This window comes from Pituophis catenifer, unplaced genomic scaffold, assembly GCF_029215685.1.
Source record: "Pituophis catenifer annectens isolate HBS135680 unplaced genomic scaffold, rPitCat1.0.hap2 SCAF_4, whole genome shotgun sequence".
In the NCBI taxonomy this organism is placed as follows: domain Eukaryota; kingdom Metazoa; phylum Chordata; class Lepidosauria; order Squamata; family Colubridae; genus Pituophis; species Pituophis catenifer.
Window position 1 is genome coordinate 69,839,927 of NW_027256884.1, and position 23,967 is coordinate 69,863,893.

The 23,967-nt window shown below is 39.3% G+C and overlaps 1 protein-coding gene across 3 annotated transcripts in view; it reads right to left on the minus strand.

Annotated features, from left to right (window-relative positions):
* The window catches only part of MED14 (mediator complex subunit 14), a 94,500-nt gene that overhangs the window by 27,420 nt on the left and 43,113 nt on the right, over positions 1 to 23,967 (minus strand). For all 3 annotated transcript variants that reach the window (XM_070944223.1, XM_070944222.1, XM_070944221.1), the window contains exons 12-21: positions 20,040 to 20,118; positions 12,147 to 12,306; positions 10,188 to 10,382; positions 9,433 to 9,567; positions 8,109 to 8,185; positions 7,276 to 7,436; positions 7,046 to 7,192; positions 5,114 to 5,205; positions 1,650 to 1,802; positions 645 to 914 (exon numbers count right to left, since the gene is read on the minus strand). In XM_070944223.1, the coding sequence (XP_070800324.1) occupies positions 645 to 914; positions 1,650 to 1,802; positions 5,114 to 5,205; positions 7,046 to 7,192; positions 7,276 to 7,436; positions 8,109 to 8,185; positions 9,433 to 9,567; positions 10,188 to 10,382; positions 12,147 to 12,306; positions 20,040 to 20,118 (1,469 nt within the window). The remainder of the gene's footprint in view (positions 1 to 644; positions 915 to 1,649; positions 1,803 to 5,113; positions 5,206 to 7,045; positions 7,193 to 7,275; positions 7,437 to 8,108; positions 8,186 to 9,432; positions 9,568 to 10,187; positions 10,383 to 12,146; positions 12,307 to 20,039; positions 20,119 to 23,967) is intronic.

The following is a 23,967-nucleotide window of genomic DNA, read 5'->3' on the forward strand; positions in this document are numbered from 1 at the left end:
GTTTTAATTAGGTTTTAATTCTGAGCCAAAATTATTTATTAGTTTTAATTGGTTTTTAAATTGATGTATATATTATGTTTTAATTGGCTGTACACCGCCCCGAGTCCTTCAGAAGGAGGGCGGTATAGAAATTAAATTAATAAAAAATAATAATAAATAAAAAAATACGACTTGGCCCAGGTTACTGAAAATATTGTGATATTAGCTGCATTATCAGAACTCATATTTGTTAAAGTTTTTAAAAATAAAGTTTTAATAAAATGATTAATAAAAAGTTCTAATCACAGACTCATTTATTCAACCTTGTGCTGTTCCTGGAAACATTTCTTCAAAATTTAGACAAAATTGTCTAATCCTGTTACCAGAATGTTTAAATTGTGAATCCAGAAACTAACTGAACTATAATCTACTCAGGCAAAGGTTCTAGAAAGCCAGAACACAATTCTGAAGTGCCAAAGAACAGATAATAAGTGAATATTATCTTTATTTCCTTACCACTGAATGTGTTAGAAGCTTCAACATTAAACATGTATTTGAAAGCACCTTCCAAATAATTTCACCACTTACAGAAGATATCTGAAACATTAATGATCCCAGTCAATATTCTAATTGTACTACAGAATAAATACATAAAGAACAGTCACCTTCAATCCTGGTGCAGGATAAAAGCCTTCCACAATTTTACTGTTGTCAAAAAGACTATATGCTCCATCACGAATTGCCACTACTCCACGGCTCTGGCAATAAATGTCTATGCAATACATATTCCTAAAGGCCAGTCTGATGTGTGTGGGTGACTGAGGCAGAATTGAGAAGCACTGGTAAGCAGTGTTAGTACGCTGTGTCAGTCCTAGCATTGGCACAGTGGGAAGCTTATTGATAGCATTTAATGGAGCCTGAGTATCATACAAAACCTGCAAATAAAAGCAACAGTTGTTTAGTTATAAATAACTGTATGACAGATATTGACTCTCCAGAAATAAATATGATCAGTTGCTTCTATGCTTCTATTCATAACAACCAAATGAAGAAATGGCATTACAGAAGTCACTATTTTCAATGCTGTTGTAACTTAGAACGGTCACTAAATGAACTGCTATAAGTCAAGGACTGTTCATTTAGTGATTGTTCGAAGTTATAGCGGCACTGAAAATAGTGACTTATGACCATTTTTCACACTTATGATCATTGTAGTATCTTCATGATCACATGGTTTACATTTGGATGCTTGACAACTGACCCACATTTATGACAGTTGCAGTGTCCTGGAGTCATGTGTTCCCCTTTAGCGACCTTCCAACAAGCAAAGTCAATGGGGAAACAAGATTCACTTAACAACCCATGTTACTAATTTAAGAACTGTAGTGATTCACTTAATAAATGTGGCAAGAAAAGTCATAAAATGAGGCAAAACTCACTTAACAAATTTCTCACTTAGTAACATAAATTTTGGGCTAAACTGTGGTCGTAAGTTGAGGACTACCTATATTATAGTAGTAAGAATGCAGAACAAAACAGAAGTATAATTGCTGCTAAATTCTTCCTGCTTATTCCCATATAAAGTATTATGATCTCATATGCAAAAGCATCATCCTTTCAATGATTTCCTTATTTCAAATGCAAAACTCTCTTTTGACAAAAAAAGTTACCTGTAATAGTTGGACAACATTTGGTGATTTATTGAACATCTCTTGGAGCTGATGCAGAATAGTATTGTGACAATTACTGCAACCTGAGTTTGGTCCAACGGTTCCAAGAGATATGTGGAATTTTTGGTGCACAGAGTTCCATTGAATGCTGATCTATAAATACAAAAAGCTTCAGAAAATTATGCAATGATAGCAAGAAACTCTCTCTCTCTCTCTCTCTCTCTCTCTCTCTCTCTCTCTCTCTCTCTCTCTCTCTCTGTGTGTGTGTGTGTGTGTGTGTGTGTGTGTGTGTGTGTGTATAGAGACAGAGAGAAAGAGATGATACAGAAATGTATCTACAGTGGGGCAAAAAAGTATTTAGTCAGCCACCAATTGTGCAAGTTCTCCCACTTAAAAAGATGAGAGAGGCCTGTAATTGTCATCATAGGTAGACCTCAACTATGAGAGACAAAATGAGAAAACAAATCCAGACAATCACATTGTCTGATTTGGAAAGAATTTATTTGCAAATTATGGTGGAAAATAAGTATTTGGTCAATATCAAAAGTTCATCTCAATACTTTGTTATATATCCTTTGTTGGCAGTGACAGAGGTCAAACGTTTTCTGTAAGTCTTCACAAGGTTGGCACACACTGTTGCTGGTATGTTGGCCCATTCCTCCATGCAGATCTCCTCTAGAGCAGTGATGTTTTGGGGCTGTTGCTGGGCAACACGAACTTTCAACTCCCTCCAAAGGTTTTCTATGGGGTTGAGATCTGGAGACTGGCTAGGCCACTCCAGGACCTTGAAATGCTTCTTACGAAGCCACTCCTTCGTTGCCTGGGCGGTGTGTTTGGGATCATTGTCATGCTGAAAGACCCAGCCACGTTTCATCTTCAATGCCCTTGCTGATGGAAGGAGGTTTGCACTCAAAATCTCACGATACATGGCCCCATTCATTCTTTCCTGTACACGAATCAGTCGTCCTGGTCCCTTTGCAGAGAAACAGCCCCAAAGCATGATGTTGCCACCCCCATGCTTCACAGTAGGTATGGTGTTCTTTGGATGCAACTCAGCATTCTCTCTCCTCCAAACACAACGAGTTGTGTTTCTACCAAACAGTTCTACTTTGGTTTCATCTGACCATATGACATTCTCCCAATTCTCTTCTGGATCATCCAAATGGTCTCTAGCAAACTTCAGATGGGCCCGGACATGTACTGGCTTAAGCAGGGGGACACATCTGGCACTGCAGGATCTGAGTCCCTGGCGGCGTAGTGTGTTACTCATGGTAGCTTTTGTTACGTTGGTCCCAGCTCTCTGCAGGTCATTCACTAGGTCCTCCCGTGTGGTTCTGGGATTTTTGCTCACCGTTCTTGTGATCATTTTGACTCCATGGGGTGAGATCTCGCGTGGAGCCCCAGATCCAGGGAGATTATCAGTGGTCTTGTATGTCTTCCATTTTCTAATTAGTGCTCCCACAGTTGATTTCTTCACACCAAGCTGCTTGCCTATTGCAGATTCAGTCTTCCCAGCCTGGTGCAGGTCTACAATTTTGTTTCTGGTGTCCTTTGACAGCTCTTTGGTCTTCACCATAGTGGAGTTTGGAGTGTGACTGTTTGAGGTTGTGAACAGGTGTCTTTTATACTGATAACAAGTTCAAAAAGGTGCCATTAATACAGGTAACGAGTGGAGGACAGTGGAGTCTCTTAAAGAAGAAGTTACAGGTCTATGAGAGCTAGAAATCTTGCTTGTTTGTAGATGACCAAATACTTATTTTCCACCATAATTTGCAAATAAATTCTTTCCAAATCAGACAATGTGATTGTCTGGATTTGTTTTCTCATTTTGTCTCTCATAGTTGAGGTCTACCTATGATGACAATTACAGGCCTCTCTCATCTTTTTAAATGGGAGAACTTGCACAATTGGTGGCTGACTAAATACTTTTTTGCCCCACTGTATTTTCTATATTCCAAGCAAATTATTTTCTATCTAGTAAATATTTAACTGCATGTAATCAGTTAAATCACAGCTCAGTGCAGCACTACAGATTTTGTACACAGATGATCCTGAGCTCAATCTCTGTTACAAAAAGGATCTTGCTTTATAAAGCTGCTTACTAGAGGATGCTAGAGAACTACTATCAGTCAAAATGGACAAAACTGGACTACACAAAACAGTTTGAATCAGTGAATACTCAGATGGCTGGTGATTCTAGTCTTTATGTGCTGCACACTCCAGGAAAAACAAAGTTGCAGAAAGAAAAACACATCTTCTTCCTTTCAAGCTGAAGGAAATCCAGTTGGGAAAAATTTGGTCACTATAGTTCTAATGTTTTTCTCTTTACAGAGATAGGGAGGACATAAGAGATAAACAGTATCTTATAGACACCATGTCCTTCTCGATCTTAAGTTTGAGAATAAATGAATATTTCCATATTTGTTTAAAGCTGAATATAACCAAGCCAAGGAAATATCTGTATTTCTATTTTTTGCAAGCCTACCTCTAATTTGTTATAATATTTGCTACCTGATTACTAAGAATTCACTGGGTATCCAAAATGTGTCAATGCCTAATCCTTATATTTCAGTGAAAATTTAACTATTTTAACACAAAAAAGGTTTTAAACAAATCATGCCATATTTTTGGAAAACGCCAGAAAAATACAAAAACTAATGTGTTTTTTCCAGTGAGACCGGTCTGTCAGGGCAACCTGGTCTACCCAACTATGGGATGGAGTATACTGTTTCCGCTTTCACCTTTCAGCCCCAATCCAGGAGCCTTCACAGGCAGTTGCTTTCGTGACAAACTATTTTTGTTTTGAATTTATATTTTACTGACAAAGACCACCTTTATTTCTTTGTCAATAAAATATACATTCAATACAACAGAATACATTCAATGCATCAGAGACTCTTAGGTAGTACAGAAGCTATGGAATGTCATTATGGAACTACAGGAATGAGCTCTAAACTCCTTTCCTCCCATGCTTTGCATGGTAAGCTATATTTGGTCTGTTGCACAGCAGTTTTCTCATTTGATTAAAATATAACCTGTGGCATAAACCTAATAGAGAAGAATATGTAAAATGAGGGTAGAGACTGAAATTTATTCATAAACACACAAACTATTATCCACTTCTGTACTTTCTTTTCTGATTAGTGATGTTCATAACGCACATCTTTTCTTTACAATCCCTTGACCTTAAGAATATTATTAAGGGAAATTCAGTAGAGAAGATTCGAGATTCTAATCGAACCTACATAGCTAGCTATCATCAAACGCTAATTTGGGAAAACATCTAATGATAAGCTAAAGGGGGAAAAAAGACAATTACCACTACTAAGACCACAATACTGAACACATATGTTAGTATGGATGGTAGCAGCTTAATAACTATGTTTAAAATAAAGAGACACTATACTTAAAGACAATCTATACAATATTAACATAGCTTTAAGAGAAAGATCAAAGATACTTACAGAACTTCCCTTGGTAGTCCCGTAACAAAGAATTAGTTTCCTATAATTATAGATCCGAACTTCTGAGAAAACATTTAGATGGCTTGGTATTTCTTAACAATATAAAGGGGCGAGGGAGACAAAATATGTATTTTTTAAAAAGAGAAAAAGTATTAAACTTAGAGTTTCTATCACTTCTGGAAAGTAATGTTTCTAAGAACACTTTCTTTGGCATCCAGCAACTTTTTTCCTCATTTGACTTCAGTTGACATATCCTGTCTTTCTAATCTGATAATCACTTAAAAATACTAACTTTTTTTAAAAACCAAATCAAATAAAATAAATTAAAAATACAGGTTAAAAGTAATAATCAAATAGTCCCCTAAACTATTTAACAATAATTAAAATCCTGGTGAAAAAGATACATGTATACAGATTTTCTAAACAGTGAAAGAGTGGAGCTAAATCCATGCCCTAAATGTGCCATAGATTGATAGCAAAGGAGAAAACAGTCTTCTTGAACACGCCAGAAGAAGGGCTTCTGACAGTAGGAACGTCTTTGTAAGGGTTTGTTAAGAATTGAATAGTTTCATAAAGGAAGAAGATGGCCCTTCAATAGTTAGGTTCTGTGCCATTAATGGCTTTAAGTCAATACCAACTTCTTAAATTGTGCTCGGTAAGCAATTTTAAAATGGAGATGATCTTTCAGCTCAGTTTTGGCTGCTGCATTTTGCATCAATTACAACTCCAGACACTTCTCATATGGAGTGCACTGCAGTGATCACAGTGTGGGTAACCTGTACCCAAATCTGTGGGTAACCATTGCCAAATCTTGATCTGATCTGATTTGATCAAGTCAGGATGTGTTGCAGCTGGGATAATTATGCAAAGGTGTTCTTTACCAGAACTGCCACATGTAATTTCACTGAGACCTGAAGGTCAAAAGTACTTCCAGGCTGTACATTTGGCTTCTGAAATGCATAATCCCATCTGAAACAGTGACTCTCAAACTCTAAGAATGTAAAACAATGACCCAGGTTTTCAACAGTAGCGATCAAAACAGTTAACAACCTATCTGAAAGCCTGAATGGAATGACTCCTGAAAAATAGTAAAATGTAGATGCCCTTTAAATGATATTTAGTTTCTTTTAATTTAAAACAAAGCAGTAGTTCCTAGAGGTTATAATTCCCATCCTGTTCAGTAAGATCCCCAATTACTCAAAGGCACATTGATTTAGTTTTCTTGGCAGCAGGACATTGACAGAAGTTGTTTGGCTTTTCACTTTCTTAGTCTAGCTCAGGGTTGTCAAACTGGCAGCCTGTGGACCAGATGTGTCATGCGCAGGCTACGCCCACCTCAGCTCCACAAAGGGGAAAAAACATCACCAAATGTCATTTGACGGTAATGTGATTTTGACACTCATGGTCTAACCTATAACTCAGACATGTCCCTTTCAAGTATTAACCAGGCTTGATCACACTTAGCTTCCAAATACAGAAAAGGAATGAACAGGAGGTAACACCTGCTACAACTAACAGCTTCTAAATATTTTTTTATTTTCAAGGACACCTCACAAGGACCTCAAAGGCATTCTCAGAAAATAAACGCAGTTAATCACCATAGTGTGGTGCTTTGTTTGGAAGTTTGTCCATATCTGCTTCTCAAAAAAACAACCAAGGTAACTTAAAAATGTTAAAGAAATTTCACTGGGCTAAAAATGTACTAGGCTGTCTTTGAAAAATCAAGGATTGGTGACCGACCACATCTCCAATATTATATATTGGAATATTCATTTTGTGAATATATTAGTCGCTTCATGGCCAGTCTGTATGACTGCACATAGGACACTCTCATTTTAAATATGGCAATAGGTCAATAGAAAGTGGCCTGCTTCTTTTCTACATCAATACAAGAATGAAACAATTATATAATGTATACAAGACATTATATACCTGGTAAAGATCGAGCAAACTCCAACATACATTCATATAATTGGGCAATGCTATTCCAGTCATTTAGAAACATCTCAACTACTTTTCGGCCACCAACTGGTTCAGACAACTGGTTTTCATATGTCAGATAAACATGACGAGTTGGTCCTGCAAAATGAAAGGGAGAGGCCAATTTGATACTCAAAAAGTATAAGAAGAATGCCATTATGCAGAACAATTGAGAAATTAACCTTGTTCCCTGGAAGAAGTGCTGATAAGCGGGCAGTTTGCAAACACCAGTTCAGCCACCCACGTACGGTTATTTCTACCTTGCAATCGGAAAGTACAATCAAGAAGAGAATGATCCAGAGCCTTCTGGGTCTCCTCACAAATACCCTTACATGGAGGAATTCTGTGAAAAAAGTTCAAGATGCAACAATATACTGAGATTTATTTAATTCTTTCAAACTCTGAAAGAAAGCATGCAATTTAAGAAATGCAAGTATTCAAGTTAGTTTTTTCAATCTAAATAATGCATTTATGACTTTACTAAATAGCATTAATATATAAGGTATGGCCAGAATTGGAAGATTTAATGCAAGCTGATTGGTTTTTTTTTAATGTTTACAATATACAGTAGAAGAGATTTACACAGAATTTGCAACTTACTAAACAAAGTTAGATTCTGGGAACACTTTGAAAAACTTCAGATTAGCTTTCCTGTATAGTGTTTATATAAGAATGAAAGTTGGTCAAAATGGCCAGCTAAAATCTGAAAGTCATTAGGCTTAATAATACCTTTGAGTAATACCTACTCCTTAAGCACTATGTTTTTCATGAAGATATACACCTAAGTGCCAAACTTGTACGCATGTTCTGTTTTCCTCAGGAATAAAGAACAATATTCTTGTTCTTAAAATGGGGGGGGGGGTTTGCTGTACAATTATCATAAAAACAAATTCACAATATAAATACTAATGTGGAAATAATAAAAAAATGAATTCTTTGAAATATTACATAATTTCCTTTTGATTCGTATAGAATATTCTAAGCATAAGTGGAATTTTACATTAATTTTTTTTACTTTAATAAACGAATAGCATGACTGAAACCATCTCCTTCAACTTGGACACCTTGATGTGGGATCTCCATACTGGATAACTGAAATTAAAAAAAAAAAATCTTAATAAATTTAGGTTTGTATTTTCACAGCAAATTAAAATTCAAGCTGCATAGTATTACTTGTCACTTATATGAATCTTTCAGTTTGTAGTAACTAGTGCAAGAAATAAAATCCAACCAGAGAAAGGATAATCTCTTTACATGTAAAATGAGTAAAGCAATTGCTTCAAGTTCTGTTACAGCGCATTAATCAATCTCATACTAAAAACACATAAAACCATAAACAAGGTACACATATATGGGACAATAATGTTAAATTTTGTATTTAATTATCTATAGGATAAAATAGTTACCTAACATTTAACATCTAAAATGTTTATAATATGAGACAATATTATATCAAAGAACGCTAATGTACAGTAGTTAGATGGGCACCTAAACAAAGGCACATTGAAAAGGAACGGTGGTTATTGAATTGTGATGGGCATCTTCAGTGTGTGGAGGGACAAACCACCAAGATAGAGTTAAAAAATAGGCTAGGTCAGGTTGGGGGCTGAGAAGAAATCCCTCCCCCTGTTCTCTCAATGGTCCCCTATGGGAGAAGTAACTGAGCAATAGCTTGGAATATTAGTGATTCCTCCATTCGAAGGCCCAAACTCTCAATCCTATGACTCAGGACAGGCTTTCCTGTATGCGCACACACACATGGATACAGCAATAGATGAGAACAAAAATGCAATATATGTAGACACAGCATGTTACTTTATTACACAGAAGAAAGCACAACTCTTTCCAATGGCAACTGCTGGTAAAGGCTGGGCAGAAGTTAGATTCCTTTTTCAATCAATTATCTTCTCTCTCTCTCTCTCTCTCTCTCTCTCTCTCTGTCTCTGTCTCTGTCTCTCTCTCTCTCACACACACACACACACTTAGTCTGTGATTAAATACTTCAAATTCTGATCAAAAACTAAATCTTTCCTTAAAGCAACAGATAGCATATTTAAGAAGTGCAGGTCAAAGGTCCCTCTCACCTCATGTCACAACTGCTGTAACCTTATTCACATGTAATACTGAACAAAGAATTGTTTTGTTTTATCAAGCCACTATGGCCTGATTTACTGTCAAGTTTGGATTCTGTATTATATTATATCAAAAACAGTTAAATCATATTATGGTTTAATAATAAATGACAGGCCAGTCTTATTTCTTCCTATTTTTTAAATTGGGTACTTCATAGACAATCCGTTTTAACTGTTCCAATTCAGCAAATACAATTTGTTACCTACCTCCATGCGGAGTCCTATAAAGGGCATATTTGTATCACACATTGCTACAATATGAGCTAAAACTTTATTGAATGCACACATTTCTCCAGATTGTTTTGGTTTTTTGGGTTCTGTGGGACATAGTTCATCAGACAACTACAAAAGAACAGAAAAATATTTTAAAAGATTCTTTCAAACCCAAAGGTAGAATAAAATATAAATCACAAGTAATAGACATCACAGTAGGAAATTCACTTGTTTCGTATAAACTATTCAGAATTAATGCCCACTATGTTTAGACTATACTTCTATATGTGCAGCTACTTGGAAACAAATATTAACCATTAATTTAAATGTCCATTCAATTGTGCTCATTTTGAGCTCGAGTATATTAGAAAGAACATTACAAGTAAGCTTGCAGCACTTAGAGTCTAAACTGTTCTAATCAATTATAAACTTTTGTAGATGCAAATAGTGCTAAAAAATAACCTGAAAGTACACTTTTATAAAGAAAATATTAACTTGTTTCAAAAGTGCAAAACACTAGAAATAAAGCCAACTTTATTATTACATGAGGTAATATTTAAGATTCTACTTCAAACACATTTTCTCTCTATTTTGTCTCAGAACAAGCAGATTTATTTTTTGTCATCATAAGCTATTCATTTATCTAATTAAGCAAAATGTTGCAGTATTCAGCCTTTTATTTTCAGCTAGGAGAAATAAATTATCTCTTATCCACTGAAAGTAGTAAATGCTAGTGATCAAATCCATACCTTGCGTTTTGCGCCACTTTTTGCTTGTTTGCTACTTTTTGTGTCCAAAACCAATTCTTCAATATTTGGCTTATATTGTTGGAGTAAAACTGCAGTGGCTGGACTATCATCTCCTTCAGCATAACTCACAGAAAGAAAGTAGTATTTGTATTGTAGTTGTGTGGGATTATTGGGAACATCAAACATTTCCACTACCTAGGATGTTGAAAAGTCACACTAAGCTTGGAAATATACTCCAAATTAATATATCATCATAATTAAATTTTAAAGAAATCCAGATTTTCTAAGCCAACTTCAGAGAAATTTGGATTTAACTTACTGAGAGCAGATCATACTGAAATAATGAGATTTAAGTTAGGTAAGACTAAATCGGGTTTCACTGATATCAATGCATCCAAATTAAATTTAAATTTCAATATATGAATATTATTATCACAAATACAGCAAACTACATACCACATCAAATGATATGTTTACAGTGTAGTCAGCAATTATTTTTTGAAATCTTTTTTAAACAACTGAAGAAAAAGCAAATCAATTATTGAAACATGAAGCAGATTATATTAAAAATGTTTGGGTTTAAGATTGTAAATTCTTCAACAGTAGTCAATATCTATTCTATTCCAATGTTTTATACTAACACATTTTTAAAACTGACATGAACATTCTAAAATGTAAGGTTTCCTGTTAATTTTAAAAAAAATACGAATTTAAAAATCTAGAATCATACACATAAAGACCAATGTCATAAAAATAACCTTCTTAAGACTTAGTCAACTTAAGGTATCATTCACTGAGTGTCATATTTATGTGGCCAGTTGATATCCTTGAAGCAAGTTCAACCTCTGTATATTCTGGTCCCTAATGATGGTTTCAAAAGTAATCAGAGTATTGTAAGAATCATGAAAACTCTTACTGAAGTAACTTTTGGCGTATTTCACAACTGCATATATTTTCCTTTTTCAGTTTTGGCACAAGCGTCTTTTTAAATGATTATTATGTTTCATTTTATACACTTTGTACTCTACTTAAAATATATATATTTAGGTTTCCATGGAATCCTCCCGTCATTCAACAAAGAACATAGACATCTGCTGGCTTCTGGTCTTACAGACTACTACAACTTTTTTTTTTTTAATTGTAGAAATCCAGTGGCTCAAAGACACAGATAATGAAAAGCTGCAAACACCTTTATATTAAAGCAGTAAGCACGATGAAACCTGAATTTAACTGGGCAACAGTTAGGAAATTTGGGATATAAATATTCTTCAAAATCTCATTTTCACCAAAAGAATTAAATTAAGAGTTCTTATATTGAGATTCAATGTTATATTAACACCTTTGTTATTTGTTATGATAGCTTAGTATCTTAGATGTAGAAAAGGATTATGATATACTGTCTCTCATTTATTTACAGAAAATAATCATTGGCAATTAAGGTTTTATTTAAAATAATACTGGATGAACAGAGAGCATAGGAGGTAAGTTGGGTTCTGTCAAACAGATATAACCTCAAAACATCTCATGGCTTTATTACAGAATGACTGTTTAACTCTTTAATGGTTATCGCAAAGGGTACCACATTATTACTTTTCTTTTGCTTTATATTTACTAACATCAATGCTTCTCAAACATTTTCCTTTGTTACCCCACAACTGCTTAGCAAAAAAAGTTAAAATAGTTAAGTCAATTTCAATTATCCTATTATGATTGGATAATGGCTTTATATATCGTGACTCAAAGAAAAATCATTTTTACCCAATTTTGAATAATTTATCCAGGTTTGGGAAGCACTGGATTACATCATTTTTCTTTCCTTTTTACCATCTCCATTTGTGCAATCTCTCTTTTTCTTAACCTCTTTAAGTTCTCTTTGTTTCCTAGTTGCCTTCCTTCCAAGTAAGTGGCAATTTTTTATTCAGAGGACCACATTCTTATGATGAAATCTCATTTACTTACAATGTAATACTGTGGAAGTCGGGTAAGCTTGATGAAAAGTTTGTGGCTGGAAAGATTTCCCACAGGATGAGTAGCATGATTAACTAGCTGCAATGTTTCACTGCTTACTGTAGGCAAATGTTTTATTGATTGTTTGCAACGCTGCTGCCCAAGCCAAAACCTGAAGTGAACACAAACAAACAGGATATGCAAGAATAGTGGTATTCATTAGAACAAAGCTCATTTACTCTGTAGTCTTGGCTTCAGCTATGCAGATACAGTAAGAACTTCCAGTTAAAAAGCAACATTTTCAAAAGCCACTGTACAAATTAATTTAGATACACATCCAAGAGAATGTGAGTTCTAGGCTTCCCTTAGGCAGAAATCTAGCTGGGGGACTTGGTCTGGTCACTCTGTCTCAGTCCAACTTACCTCACAGGGTTGTTCTGGGGAAAATGGGAGGCAAGAATACAGGTATGTTTGCCACCTTGAGTTACATATAAAAAGATGGGATAAAAATACCATCATTGTTCTCCTGAATTCTAGGACCTCACTCTAGCCACCATACCAAACTGGCTTACATACAGACAAAATACACGCACATTGAGTATACATATACTCATGTGTGTGGGTCAGTGGTGGGTTTCAAAAATTTTCGCTACTGATTCAGTGGGCATGGCTGTGGGGGCGTGTGACTGAGTGGGCGTGGCCAACTTGATGTCACTCACGCCCATGCCCACTCAGTCACATAACCCCCCCATCTAGCCATGCCCTCAGGAAAAGATAGAAAAATTTTGGGAATTTCCACCTATCTACCCCCGCCTCCCTTCGTCAGTTGACCCCGTTTCCCCTCCTTTAGCGGCCCCTGCCCTAGCCCCGCTTCGTCCCCCACCACTGCCTCTTTGTTTGGGCTGTTTACCTTCCATGGCGTCTGGTCCAGAGTCTGGAAGGCAAGCTGACCGGAGTTTTCGGTGGCCCCCCAGCCAGTCGCCGCTGCTGGAAAGCGGCTGGCAAAGAAGCCTTCCAAGCTTTGCAGCTGTGACAGCTGGCCGCAGGCTGCCGAAAAGTACCAGAGGTCGCAGAAAAAGCTCTGCTGTCACCATGTTCTTTGCACATGTGCATCACATTGGACTTGCAAGGCAATGGGATGCACATGCACAAAGAACATGGCGGCAACGAACATGGCGGGCGGGGCAAGCGAGTGGTGACTGGGGGACTGGTTCGGGTGCGTGCCCAGCTGGCCATCGCTACCGGTTCAGCAACCTTGGTCAAATTTCCATCAATGGTTCGCGCAAATCATTGCAAACGGCTGAATACCACCTCTGGTGTGGGTATATGTACACATGTATATAAAAATACATGTAAGAGTAAATTAATATCTTAATTTGTTAATGAAGTCTGACTGCAACTTCTAAGGCATGGTGAGCTAAACACATCTCCAGGACAGTGGAGATGGCAACCTGGGCAAAGTTCCAAAGAATTGGTTCCCTGGACCTTTCTGGACAAAGAGAGGAAATGAGATCGCTCACATGTGCTCCAGATGGCAGATCCTTGTGAGCATATTGTAGGACAACAGTCTTCTATGGGTCTGAATAGTGGGAGATGAGAGAATCAGTCATCAAGCTCACAACTGCAGCAAAGCCTTTTAAAGAACACTGAGTTTACTAACCTTGCTTTCTGATCACTTTCAGAAATTACTTATCTAAGTATCTTAAAGCTATTACAGTCTTTGAAACAGCAATTCTGACCTGGTGTATCTACCTTTATTTCTGAACAAAAGAAAAATTAACTGTAGGTTTAAGAACTTAAAGAATTTGAAATAAATGGCAGAAAGCTAAATAAGACTTTGAACTAAGAAAGTTATAAAGGACCAGACAAATTTAGAATATTGAAAAAAGTATTTTTGGATTTTGGAACAAACTATATAAAATATAGTAGGAACCAGAATTATTTTTTGTAGGTAGGTCATAACAAAGATTAGAGACTTTGTTATTTCATTTGGATACTAGAGGGAACAAAAGAAAGAAAAAAGAAAAAAAATGTAAACAAGTTTTTGATTAGTATTGGAATTTACAAAATGATACAATATGCTGTGATATTTGAAATATTAAAGATCTTCGAAAAATGAGGCCAGAAATTAGTAACCACAATATCAACAATATCAGTAATGATGATTGCTTGTATGGATAAACTCTGTCCAAAGATGTTAATGAAAAGACAACAGATGTGAAACTCTAGAATCAGAAATAATGGATTTTTAAAAGTGTGGATTGCAAGATAGAGAAGGCATTTAAAGTGCAAATAAAAGTGGAAGGTCAAGATAATGATCTGGATAAGGACTTTTTACTGGATATTCAAAAAAAAGCTAGCTGAGGTTTTAAAAATTAAAGGTAAAATACAAGTGATACCAAGAGAATGTCTTTTTACTAAATTTACAAAAGAGAGTTGAAGAAACCCTAGCAATGGATCAAATCTTACAACAATATTTGAATGAATTAAAGATTAAGATTTTCAGAAGTAAAAGGAAAAAAAATATAAAGATGGTTTATTTGATCAAGGTTAAAATAAAAATGTTTTTGTAAAGTTCTGGCAATCATTTATGGATTTTTGGCTGACACCAGGATTGAAAAGTCTTATCAATTTGTTTATAGAAAAGTGGTGAGTTATGGGAATAAGATATATTTGTCTGTAACCTTATATGGGGTGAAAAGCTACCAAACTTGTTTTTGGTTGTGATGAAAATTTGAACTCTCTTTTCCACTGTGAAATCAGTTTATTTATTCTCTGCTTTTGTTTCTTAATGAGTTTTGATCTGTAAGCAGAATTATTACTACACTAGTAATTACTAGACTAGCAGCTTGAAACTGGCAAATGAATGTGCATTATTAAATACTCCACTTAAGAGCTTTGCATTTCAGATACATATGTACGACAATATTTTAAGTGATCCCAATAGTGTTCAGGAATCAAGAAGGCTTTAACCACAATTCATGTTGACCAATCAAGATTATATTAAACAAAAGAAAAGTGACTTTTCTAGATCTTTGCTAATAAAAATCTATGCTGTACAACATGTTAGGAGCTATAGATCCAATCCTTTCAAATAAGGATTGTTTATATATCAACAACAGCTGGTCTCAGGATATAACTATAATATATAAATTCTGTGACAAAAACTTAGAGACATTAATTATCAATTGCAAACCATATTATTTGCCTCGTGAATTTTCCTCATTTCTTGTAATTGCTGTTTATGTCCCGCCACAAGCCTTTGTAAACAAGGCATTACGAACTCTAGCTGACCAAATTATGGAGGCTGAAGCCAAATACCCCGATTCACTGGCCATTATTTTGGGAGATCTAAACAAGGCAAACTTAAGGAAAGAGCTACCAAAATACTTTCAGCATGTCAATTGTCCCACTAGAGGCAAGAATACTTTAGACCCGTGATGGTGAACCTATGGGATGTGTGCCATGTTGCGTTGCACGCGCGGCGGCACCCATTCAGTGCACGCATGCGCACCAGCCAGCTAGTCTTCTGGTTACTGGCTCGCATGCGCATGTGACGATCAGCAGGCCTTCACGCATGCGGCTGTGCAAGAAACCAGAAGATCAGCTGGCCAGCTGATCTTCCCGCACGCATGCTCGCCAGTAACCAGAAGACTAGGTGGCCAGTGCGCATCCGTGCATCGGAAACTGGAAGTTTATTTTCTGCCACGCACATGCCCACTGGGCAGCTCCTCTTAGCACGCAGGCACACTGGCGATGACATCGACAGCTGCTGCCCGGGATCCATGTTGGAGGCCGTTTGTGCCGGCAAAGCAGCACTGCCTCTTTGCCTGCGCCACTGCCTCTGCTCAGGGTTTGCCTTACGGGGGGGGGGGAGAGAAAGGTCCTGGTGTGTGGGGGGAAACCTCTTTGCAGAGGCAGCAGTGGCTCCTCCTCTTCCCCCTGCCAGCCTCGTTGTAAATCTCGGGGTTTGCTTTACGGGGGGGGGGAAGAAAGGTCCTGGGGGAGGGGAATGTCTGTGGGGCCAGTGACTGCAGCCATGCTCCAGAGAAGCCCTGTTGGAGCACCAATCAGCTGTGTGCAAGGCGGCAGCCAGTGCAAGAGAAGCAGGATGCCAGACACTCAGCTCTGCAGCCCCATGGAGCCGGTCAGTTGATTGCCGGCATGCTGCAGAGCTTGCCAACATAAGTTTGCCAGCGCTGCTGCCTCTTTGCTGGCATGAACGGCCTGCCGCTACTTTGCCGGCAGTGGCGCCAGCAGTTATGTAGGCAAACCCGCCTAACCGGCTCCAACCAGATTTCTCCGGAGCTTGGCTGCAGTCACTAGCACCACTGAAGCCCCCCCCCCCAAAATCAGGACCTTTCTCCCCCCACATAAGGCAAACTCCAAGATTAACAGCAAGGCTGGCAGGGGGAAGAGGAGGAGCCTCCGCTGCCTCTGCAAAGAGGCAGCAGCACAGGCAAAAAGCACTCGGAAGCAGCCGGTGGAGCGCAATGTTAATTAGCCATCTCAGAGAGATCTCGTCTGTTGCAATTTTTCAAGCCAAAGGTGCTTAGGAGGCGCATGCGCACATAGGAAGGGAAAAGGTGGCATGGAGAAAGGGGTGAAGGGGCAATGGCCGTTGTCCCCCTCCCATCTTTCCGGAAAGAGCCTGCAGTACAGAGGACTAAAGCACTGTTATTAACATCTGCTGCTTGCAATTACTGCAAGTTCAAATCTCACCAGGCTCAAGGTTGACTCAGCCTTCCATCCTTTCAAAGGTAGGTGAAATGAGGATCCAGATTGTGGGGGCAATAAGCTGACTTTGTATAAATATACAAAAGTATGAAGGCTATTGCTTAACGCATTGTAAGCCGCCCTGAGTCTCTGGAGAAGGGCGGCATATAAATTAAAGCAAAAAAACAAACAAACAGCCCCCCACTTCTTGCTCTTCTCTATACCTACGTCACCAGGCAGACAGCTCAACTTCAGGCAGCTTGCAAACGCGCTGCGACCTTCCTGGCCCCTTTTTCGGTGATTCCCACTCATGGGTGGGAAGAAGAGGCAAGCAGGCTTTTTAGGGAGTTATCCTAACCTGTCAGCGGCTGAGAGAGGCCGCCTGTCTGGCCACCTCTCCTCCAATGCACTGGGAGGGAGAACTCCCAATCCTTTTCATAAGTATCTGAAGGGAGCATGTGATTCATAGTGCTTGGAATATTTTACTGTAATAGCTTGGGGATGGCTTTGGCTCCCTCTTTTTGGCCTCCCCCACAAACACACATTGAGTGGGGAAAACTCATTTGGGGAATGAAAATACGGAGCGGCTCATCATTTCAAGTCAAGGTTGGGTGCTGATCTTCTCCCGTTAGGAGAGAGCCAAAGCCATCCCTGTTTTTGGTCCCAGGAGGCTTCAGGGAAGCCTGCTAGCACCAAAATGGGGCATGGGGGGTGCAACATGACCCCCCCGGCCCGTTTTTTGTCCCAGGAGGTTTCAGGGAGGCCTGCTAGCACCAAAACGGGGGAAGGAGTCGTGCGCATGTGCTGGGGTGGAGTGGGCACATGCGCAGGGGATGGGGTAGTGCAGAAGGGTCACACGTGCATGTGTGGGAGGCAGGACACACAGGGGGTGCACTGCATTATGGGAGTCGGCAGGCTTGCACGCAACCCCCCCCCGCGCTCCCCCTGCTTTTGGCACGCCACACCCACGGAGCCGGTTAGGTGATTTTCGGCATGGCCTGCGCCGGCGGGGCTTCCCTACATAACTTTGCTGGTGCCACAGCCTCTGCAAAGAGGCAGCAGCGGCAGGCCGTTCATGCCAGCAAAGAAGCAGCAGCGCCAGCAAACATATGTAGGCAAGCTTCACGCCCCGCCGGCATGCCGGCAATCAATTGACCGGCTCCGTGGGGCTGCAGAGCTGAGCGTCTGGCATCCCGCTTCTCTTGCGCTGGCCGCCGCCTTGCACACAACTGATTGGTGCTTCTCCGGAGCGTGGCTATAGTCACTGGCCCCACAGACATTCCCCTCCCCCAGGACCTTTCTCCCCCCCATAAGGCAAACCCCAAGATTTACAACAAGGCTGGCAGGGGGAAGAGGAGGAGCCACCGCTGCCTCTGCAAAGAGGATCCCCACCCACCAGGACCTTTCTCTCCCCCCAGAAGGCAAACCCTGAGCAGAGGCAGCGGCGCATGAAAAGAGGCAGCGCTGCTTTGCCGATGCGAACGGCCTCCAATGGACAGTGGCTGTCGATGGCATGGCCAGTGTGCATGCGCGCTAAAAGGAGCTGCCCAGTGGGCATGCGAGTGCCGGAAAATAAACTTCCAGTTTCCGGTGCACGCATGCGCACCAGCCACCTAGTCTTCTGGTTACTGGCGAGCATGCGTGCGGGATGATCAGCTGGCTGGCTGATCTTCTGGTTTCTGGCTCAGCCGCATGCGTGAAGGCCTGCTGATCATCGCATGTGCATGCGAGCCAGTAACCAGAAGACTAGCTGGCTGGTGTGCATGTGTGCGCTGGAAACCCAGAAGAGGAATGGGCGCCACCACGTGTGCCAGGACCATGATGGTCCTACAACATCTTGAATCTCCAAAGACCTACGCAAGGGTCCTCTTTGTAGATTTTAGTTCAGCATTCATTACCATCATTCCAGACACTCTTCTAACTAAGCTAAACCAGCTAGAGGTACCTGAACACACTTGTAAGTGTATCAAAAGTTTCCTAACAAACAGGAAGCAGCAAGTGAAGCTAAACAAAATCACATCAGATACCTGTATAATTAGCAAAGTGCCCCCCCCCCCGGGCTGTGTGCTCTCCCCACTTCTCTTCTCTTTATATACCAATAACTGCATCTCTAACGATCCATCTGTTAAACTATTGACATTTGCAGATGACACAACAAGCCTCGTGGTGCGACCGGAACGATCTGGAACTGAACACACTCAAAACCGCAGAAATAGTGGTAGACTTTAGGAGAAACCCTTCCATACTTCCACCTCTTACAATACTAGACAACTCAATATCAACAATAGAGACGTTCGAATTTTTAGGTTATACTGTATCACAAGATCTAAAATGGACACTTAACATCAAAAACATCATCAAAAAAGCACAACAAAGAATGTTCTCTGAGACAACTCAGAAAGCTCAAATTGCCCAAGGACCTGCTGATACAGTTCTACATAGGAATTATTGAGTCTGTCATCTGCACCTCTATAACTGTCTGGTTTGGTCTTCAACCTAACAAGACAGACAGACTTGAGAGGATAATTAGAACGGCAGAAAAAACAATTGCTACCAACCTGCCTTCCATTGAGGACCTGTATATTGCACGAGTCAAAAAGAGGGCTGTGGAAATATTTACAGACCCCTCACATCCTACCCACCCTCAAAACGATGCTATAGAGCACTGCACACCAGAACAACTACACATAAGAATAGTTTTTTCCCGAACACCATCACTCTGCTAAACAAATAATTCCCTGTCAAACTATTTACTAAGTCTGCACTACTATTAATCTTGTCATCGTTCGTATCACCCATCTCCTTCCACTAATGACTGTATGACTGTAACTTTGTTGCTTATATCCTTATGATTTATATTGACTGTTTCCTAATATGATTTGATTGCTTATTTGTACCCTATGACTATCATTAAGTGTTGTACCTTATTATTCTTGATGAACGTATCTTTTCTTTTATGTACACTGAGAGCATATGCACCAAGAGAAATTCCTTGTGTGTCTAATCACATTTGGCCAATAAAATTCTGTTCTGTTCTGTTCTGTTCTGTTCTGTTCTATTAACATAAAACCTTCCCTGTTGCAATTACTAAAAGACAGCCAAAGCAGTGATCATAGAAAATTATTCTAAAAGTGAAATTGTTTTTATAATGACAAAGATGTACATTTCCTGGTATTGCTTTTTACTAACTTGAGCTGCTGAAGCCAAGGAATGATACGCTTCATATCATCATTGATAGACTTCTCTACATCATCCAGAGTCTGCTGATCTACAAAGAAAAGGTTTTAGTTATTATTTACAGTATAATTATTTACATATATTTAAATAAAATACAGGATTTTAAGTCGAAATAGATTTCTGTTGGTTCTGTTATTTTAAACAACCCATAAATCAATTTCCATACAGAAGGGATTCCAGAGTAATGCATATATTATAAAAAGACATACTTTTTAATCAAACAACATTCAATCATTACAGTACATTTGTGACAATAATGGGAAATGTCATCTAGAAAAGCTTTTCTTTGGTAAATTAATAGTGAATTTTTTTCCTACTATATTATACATGAAGAAAGTTCTCTTATGAAGATTTAATGAATGTAGCATAATGCAAGAAGCAGCACTTCTTCAAATGTATTGAGGATGTTAAAATACAGAATTTTCAACTGGGTGGGAGTAAAGAAGCAGCCTGTACTTTAAGGTCTATAGTAGCCTTGTTTTACCTAGACAAAATGGTCATGAATTGAAAGCCTCTGAATTAACAGTATCCTCCTGGAATTCAATCTGAAGATTACTAGAGAGAGGATCACCAAACGTTTGCCTCCTGTGATCACTTTATCACAGGAGGCAAACATTTGCCACAGAAATCAGTGAAGGCTATTTCTTTGTAAACTGTTCTAGAATTCTATACACTTAGGACTGCATGGACCTTCTTAAAGCCCCCCCCCATCCCACTCAAGGATAGCTGTAAAACAAAATATGATTCAGTTTCATTTGTGTTATATTCAGACTCCTAGAATACCACAAAATATAACACAAATACAACACAAAGATTCTGTGTGGTTCTTAACCAAAAGTTTTGCATTCATCTGTTTTATATGAAGTAAATTGATATTCAATTTCTGTAGTCATCCATCTCAGTTTTTGATTCTGGGCGGCTTCAAAAATATACTACAATTAAGACATTAAAACATTTTAAAACAAATAAAAATGATTAAAAACATCCAAAATATACATATCAGCTGAGATACTTGGCCAGTTAGCAATACAGCCAGGAAACAGGGCCCTTGACACAATTCAACACCCCAGGCTTGGGAACACAGCCAGGTTTTTAGGGCCTTACAAAAGGCTAATAGGGGTCATTCTGATCTCCAAAGAGAGGATGTTCAGGGGCCATTGCGGAAGAAGACCCTTTTCCAGTTTCTGACAGCAAACTCTTTGGCTGATGGGATCTGCAGCATGCCTATTCTTCTAGATCAAGATGGACAGGAAGAAACTCTTGGAAAAAGGTAATCCCTCAGGTAACCTGGTCCCAAACCATGTATTGTCAGAAGGTTAGAATTAGGTATTATTATGCTTCAAATTGACCCATGGAAAATCAATTAGATCTACTTTAATTCTCATTAATGTCAGAAAAAGTAATAAGCATGACTAAATCTGGCTCTAATCCAATTCAATGGACTCTATCCAATATCCAGTATAATTGACCTTCCACTTTTTCCACTCTACTCTGTGAGATTCTCAAATGTGCACCAACCATAAAATCTACTAACAGATTTTAAAACACTCCATGGGAAGAAAGAATTATTTTGCTAAGAACCCATGGTCCAGTATTTCAAAACTTTAATAATTGCAAGGACTTCTCACTGATTGCTGTGCAGAACACAGTGTTCCCTGTTCTTCAACCATGAAAACCAGCCAGTATCTGCTTGCTGGGAGACCCTAAGGATTCAAAGCCGCCCTGGAGGAGTGGTGAAGGAAGGAGAGGTGCTTCATCAACCACGAGGAAACCGCAATTTCGTTAGGTCCGAAGAAAGCTCTCCCAAACGGCAGCAGGGACGACAACCATTTTTGGCAAGTCACAATCTGTGACAACCGGGACAATAAGATTTGTGCTGGAGCAGTTCGTGGACAGAACATTAAAACTGGGTGAGACAACTTCCAACTTTTATTCTAGAGACCTAATCCAAGTAAAAGAATTTTTTAAAAAATCTCTAAATGTTAAGAAAACAGCAATTAACTGCCTAAATGACTACAGACCCATCGCATTAATGTCTGTAGTGATGAAAAGCTTCGAGAGATTGGTTCTCCAACACCTTAGGACATGCCTCCCACCGGACTTTGACAAACATCACTTTGTCTACAGGGGGAACAGGTCGACAGATGATGCCATAGCTACTACTTTACATTCTGTAGCGAGCCACCTGGAGAAACCTGGGAACTATGTCAGGATGCTTTTCATAGACTATAGCTCGGACTTCAATACCATTCTGCTGAGCATCCTTATCGAAAAGCTGACTGACTTGGATTTTCCCTCTTCCATCTGCGCCTGGATCAAAGACTTTCTGAGGGACCGACCACAAACAGTGAGGGTTGGGGCTGTCATATCCACCTCCCTGAAGGTTAGCACTGGCTCCCCACAGGGCTGTGTGTTTAGTCCCTACCTGTATTCACTCTATACACATGATTGTGTAACGTCTGACCCATCCACTGTGATCATTAAGTTCGCAGATGACACCACCGTAATGGGTCTTATTACAGGTGAAGATGAAACAGCGTACAGGGGGGAGGTTCAAAAACTATCCACATGGTGCTTAAAAAACAACCTGCACCTGAACATCAGCAAGACCAAGGAGATGGTGTTGGACTTCCGGAGGAAGAGAGGAACCTCCCCACTTTACATCGAGAGGAGTTGTGTAGAGAGTTTCCTCCTTTAAATTCCTGGGAGTCCATCTCAGCGAAGAACTCACCTGGAAAAACAACACGATCCAGATGGCCAGGAAGGCCCAACAGAGATTCCATTTCCTTAGGGTCTTAAGTAAAAACAGGGTGGAACAACAACTGATGACCTCCTTTTACCAGTCCACAATATAAAGTGTCCTCACTTATTGCATCACGGTATCACATGCTGGTTTGACAGCCGTGGATAGAAAAACATTACAGAGGGAAGTGAGCACAGCACAAAACATTGTGGGCTGTCCCCCGATTCACTAGATGAGATCGCTAGGGCTCACTGCCTTAGAAGAATGAGGAAAATCCTCAGGGATAACTCACACCCTGGTCACCACTTCTTTATCCTCCTACCATCGGGAAGGAGATATAGAAGCATAGCCAGCTGCACAAACAGGCTGACGAACAGTTTTTATCCGTGGGCTGTCAGACTCCTGAATGCGAAATAACATCATAACTACGTAGTACGATGGACTTCCAGGGCTGGCGCAACATGTAACATGTTCACACTGGTGCAATAGGACTGGGTGGTTATTAATATGATTTATTGGGTTAGGGATTTTCTGTCTTCACTGTGAGTTATATTGTGTTGGGGGGGGTGCACTGAGGGAGCTCAACCAATCTCATTGTACATATGTTGTGCACTGACAATAAAGATTTGAATTTTTGAAAAGCGGCAATTGGATAGATGGAGAAAGAGAAAGATTAAAGACCCAGATGTGAAAGAAATATCTATTAGAAACTTTAAAATATAGAAAGCTTGGAAAAGATTTAACAATACTTTGAAAAGTGATTAGTGGGAGAAACTGTTTTTAAAAAAATTTCTAACCCACCCACCCCCAATCAGTTGACAATCAGCTGTTCTACCCACCCCCACCCCCCGGCTGCACACTGTTTAATGGATTTGGAGCAGGAGACCCATCTACTGGAGGAAGAAGATTACTGCAGCGTGGGAAAGTGATAATTGTTTAAGATACACAAAGAAAAGGAGTGAAAGTAAATAACATCAAGGCCACTTGACCTTGATTCTAATTCAGTAGGCAATTTGGATGTTTGGAAATATCTTGCGAGCTTTTTGAAGATCTCTAAGACAAACTGAATTGCAAATAACTAAAACCCTATTGAAATTGTTTACTGGAAGGTGGATTTGAAAGACTTGAGGGAACTTG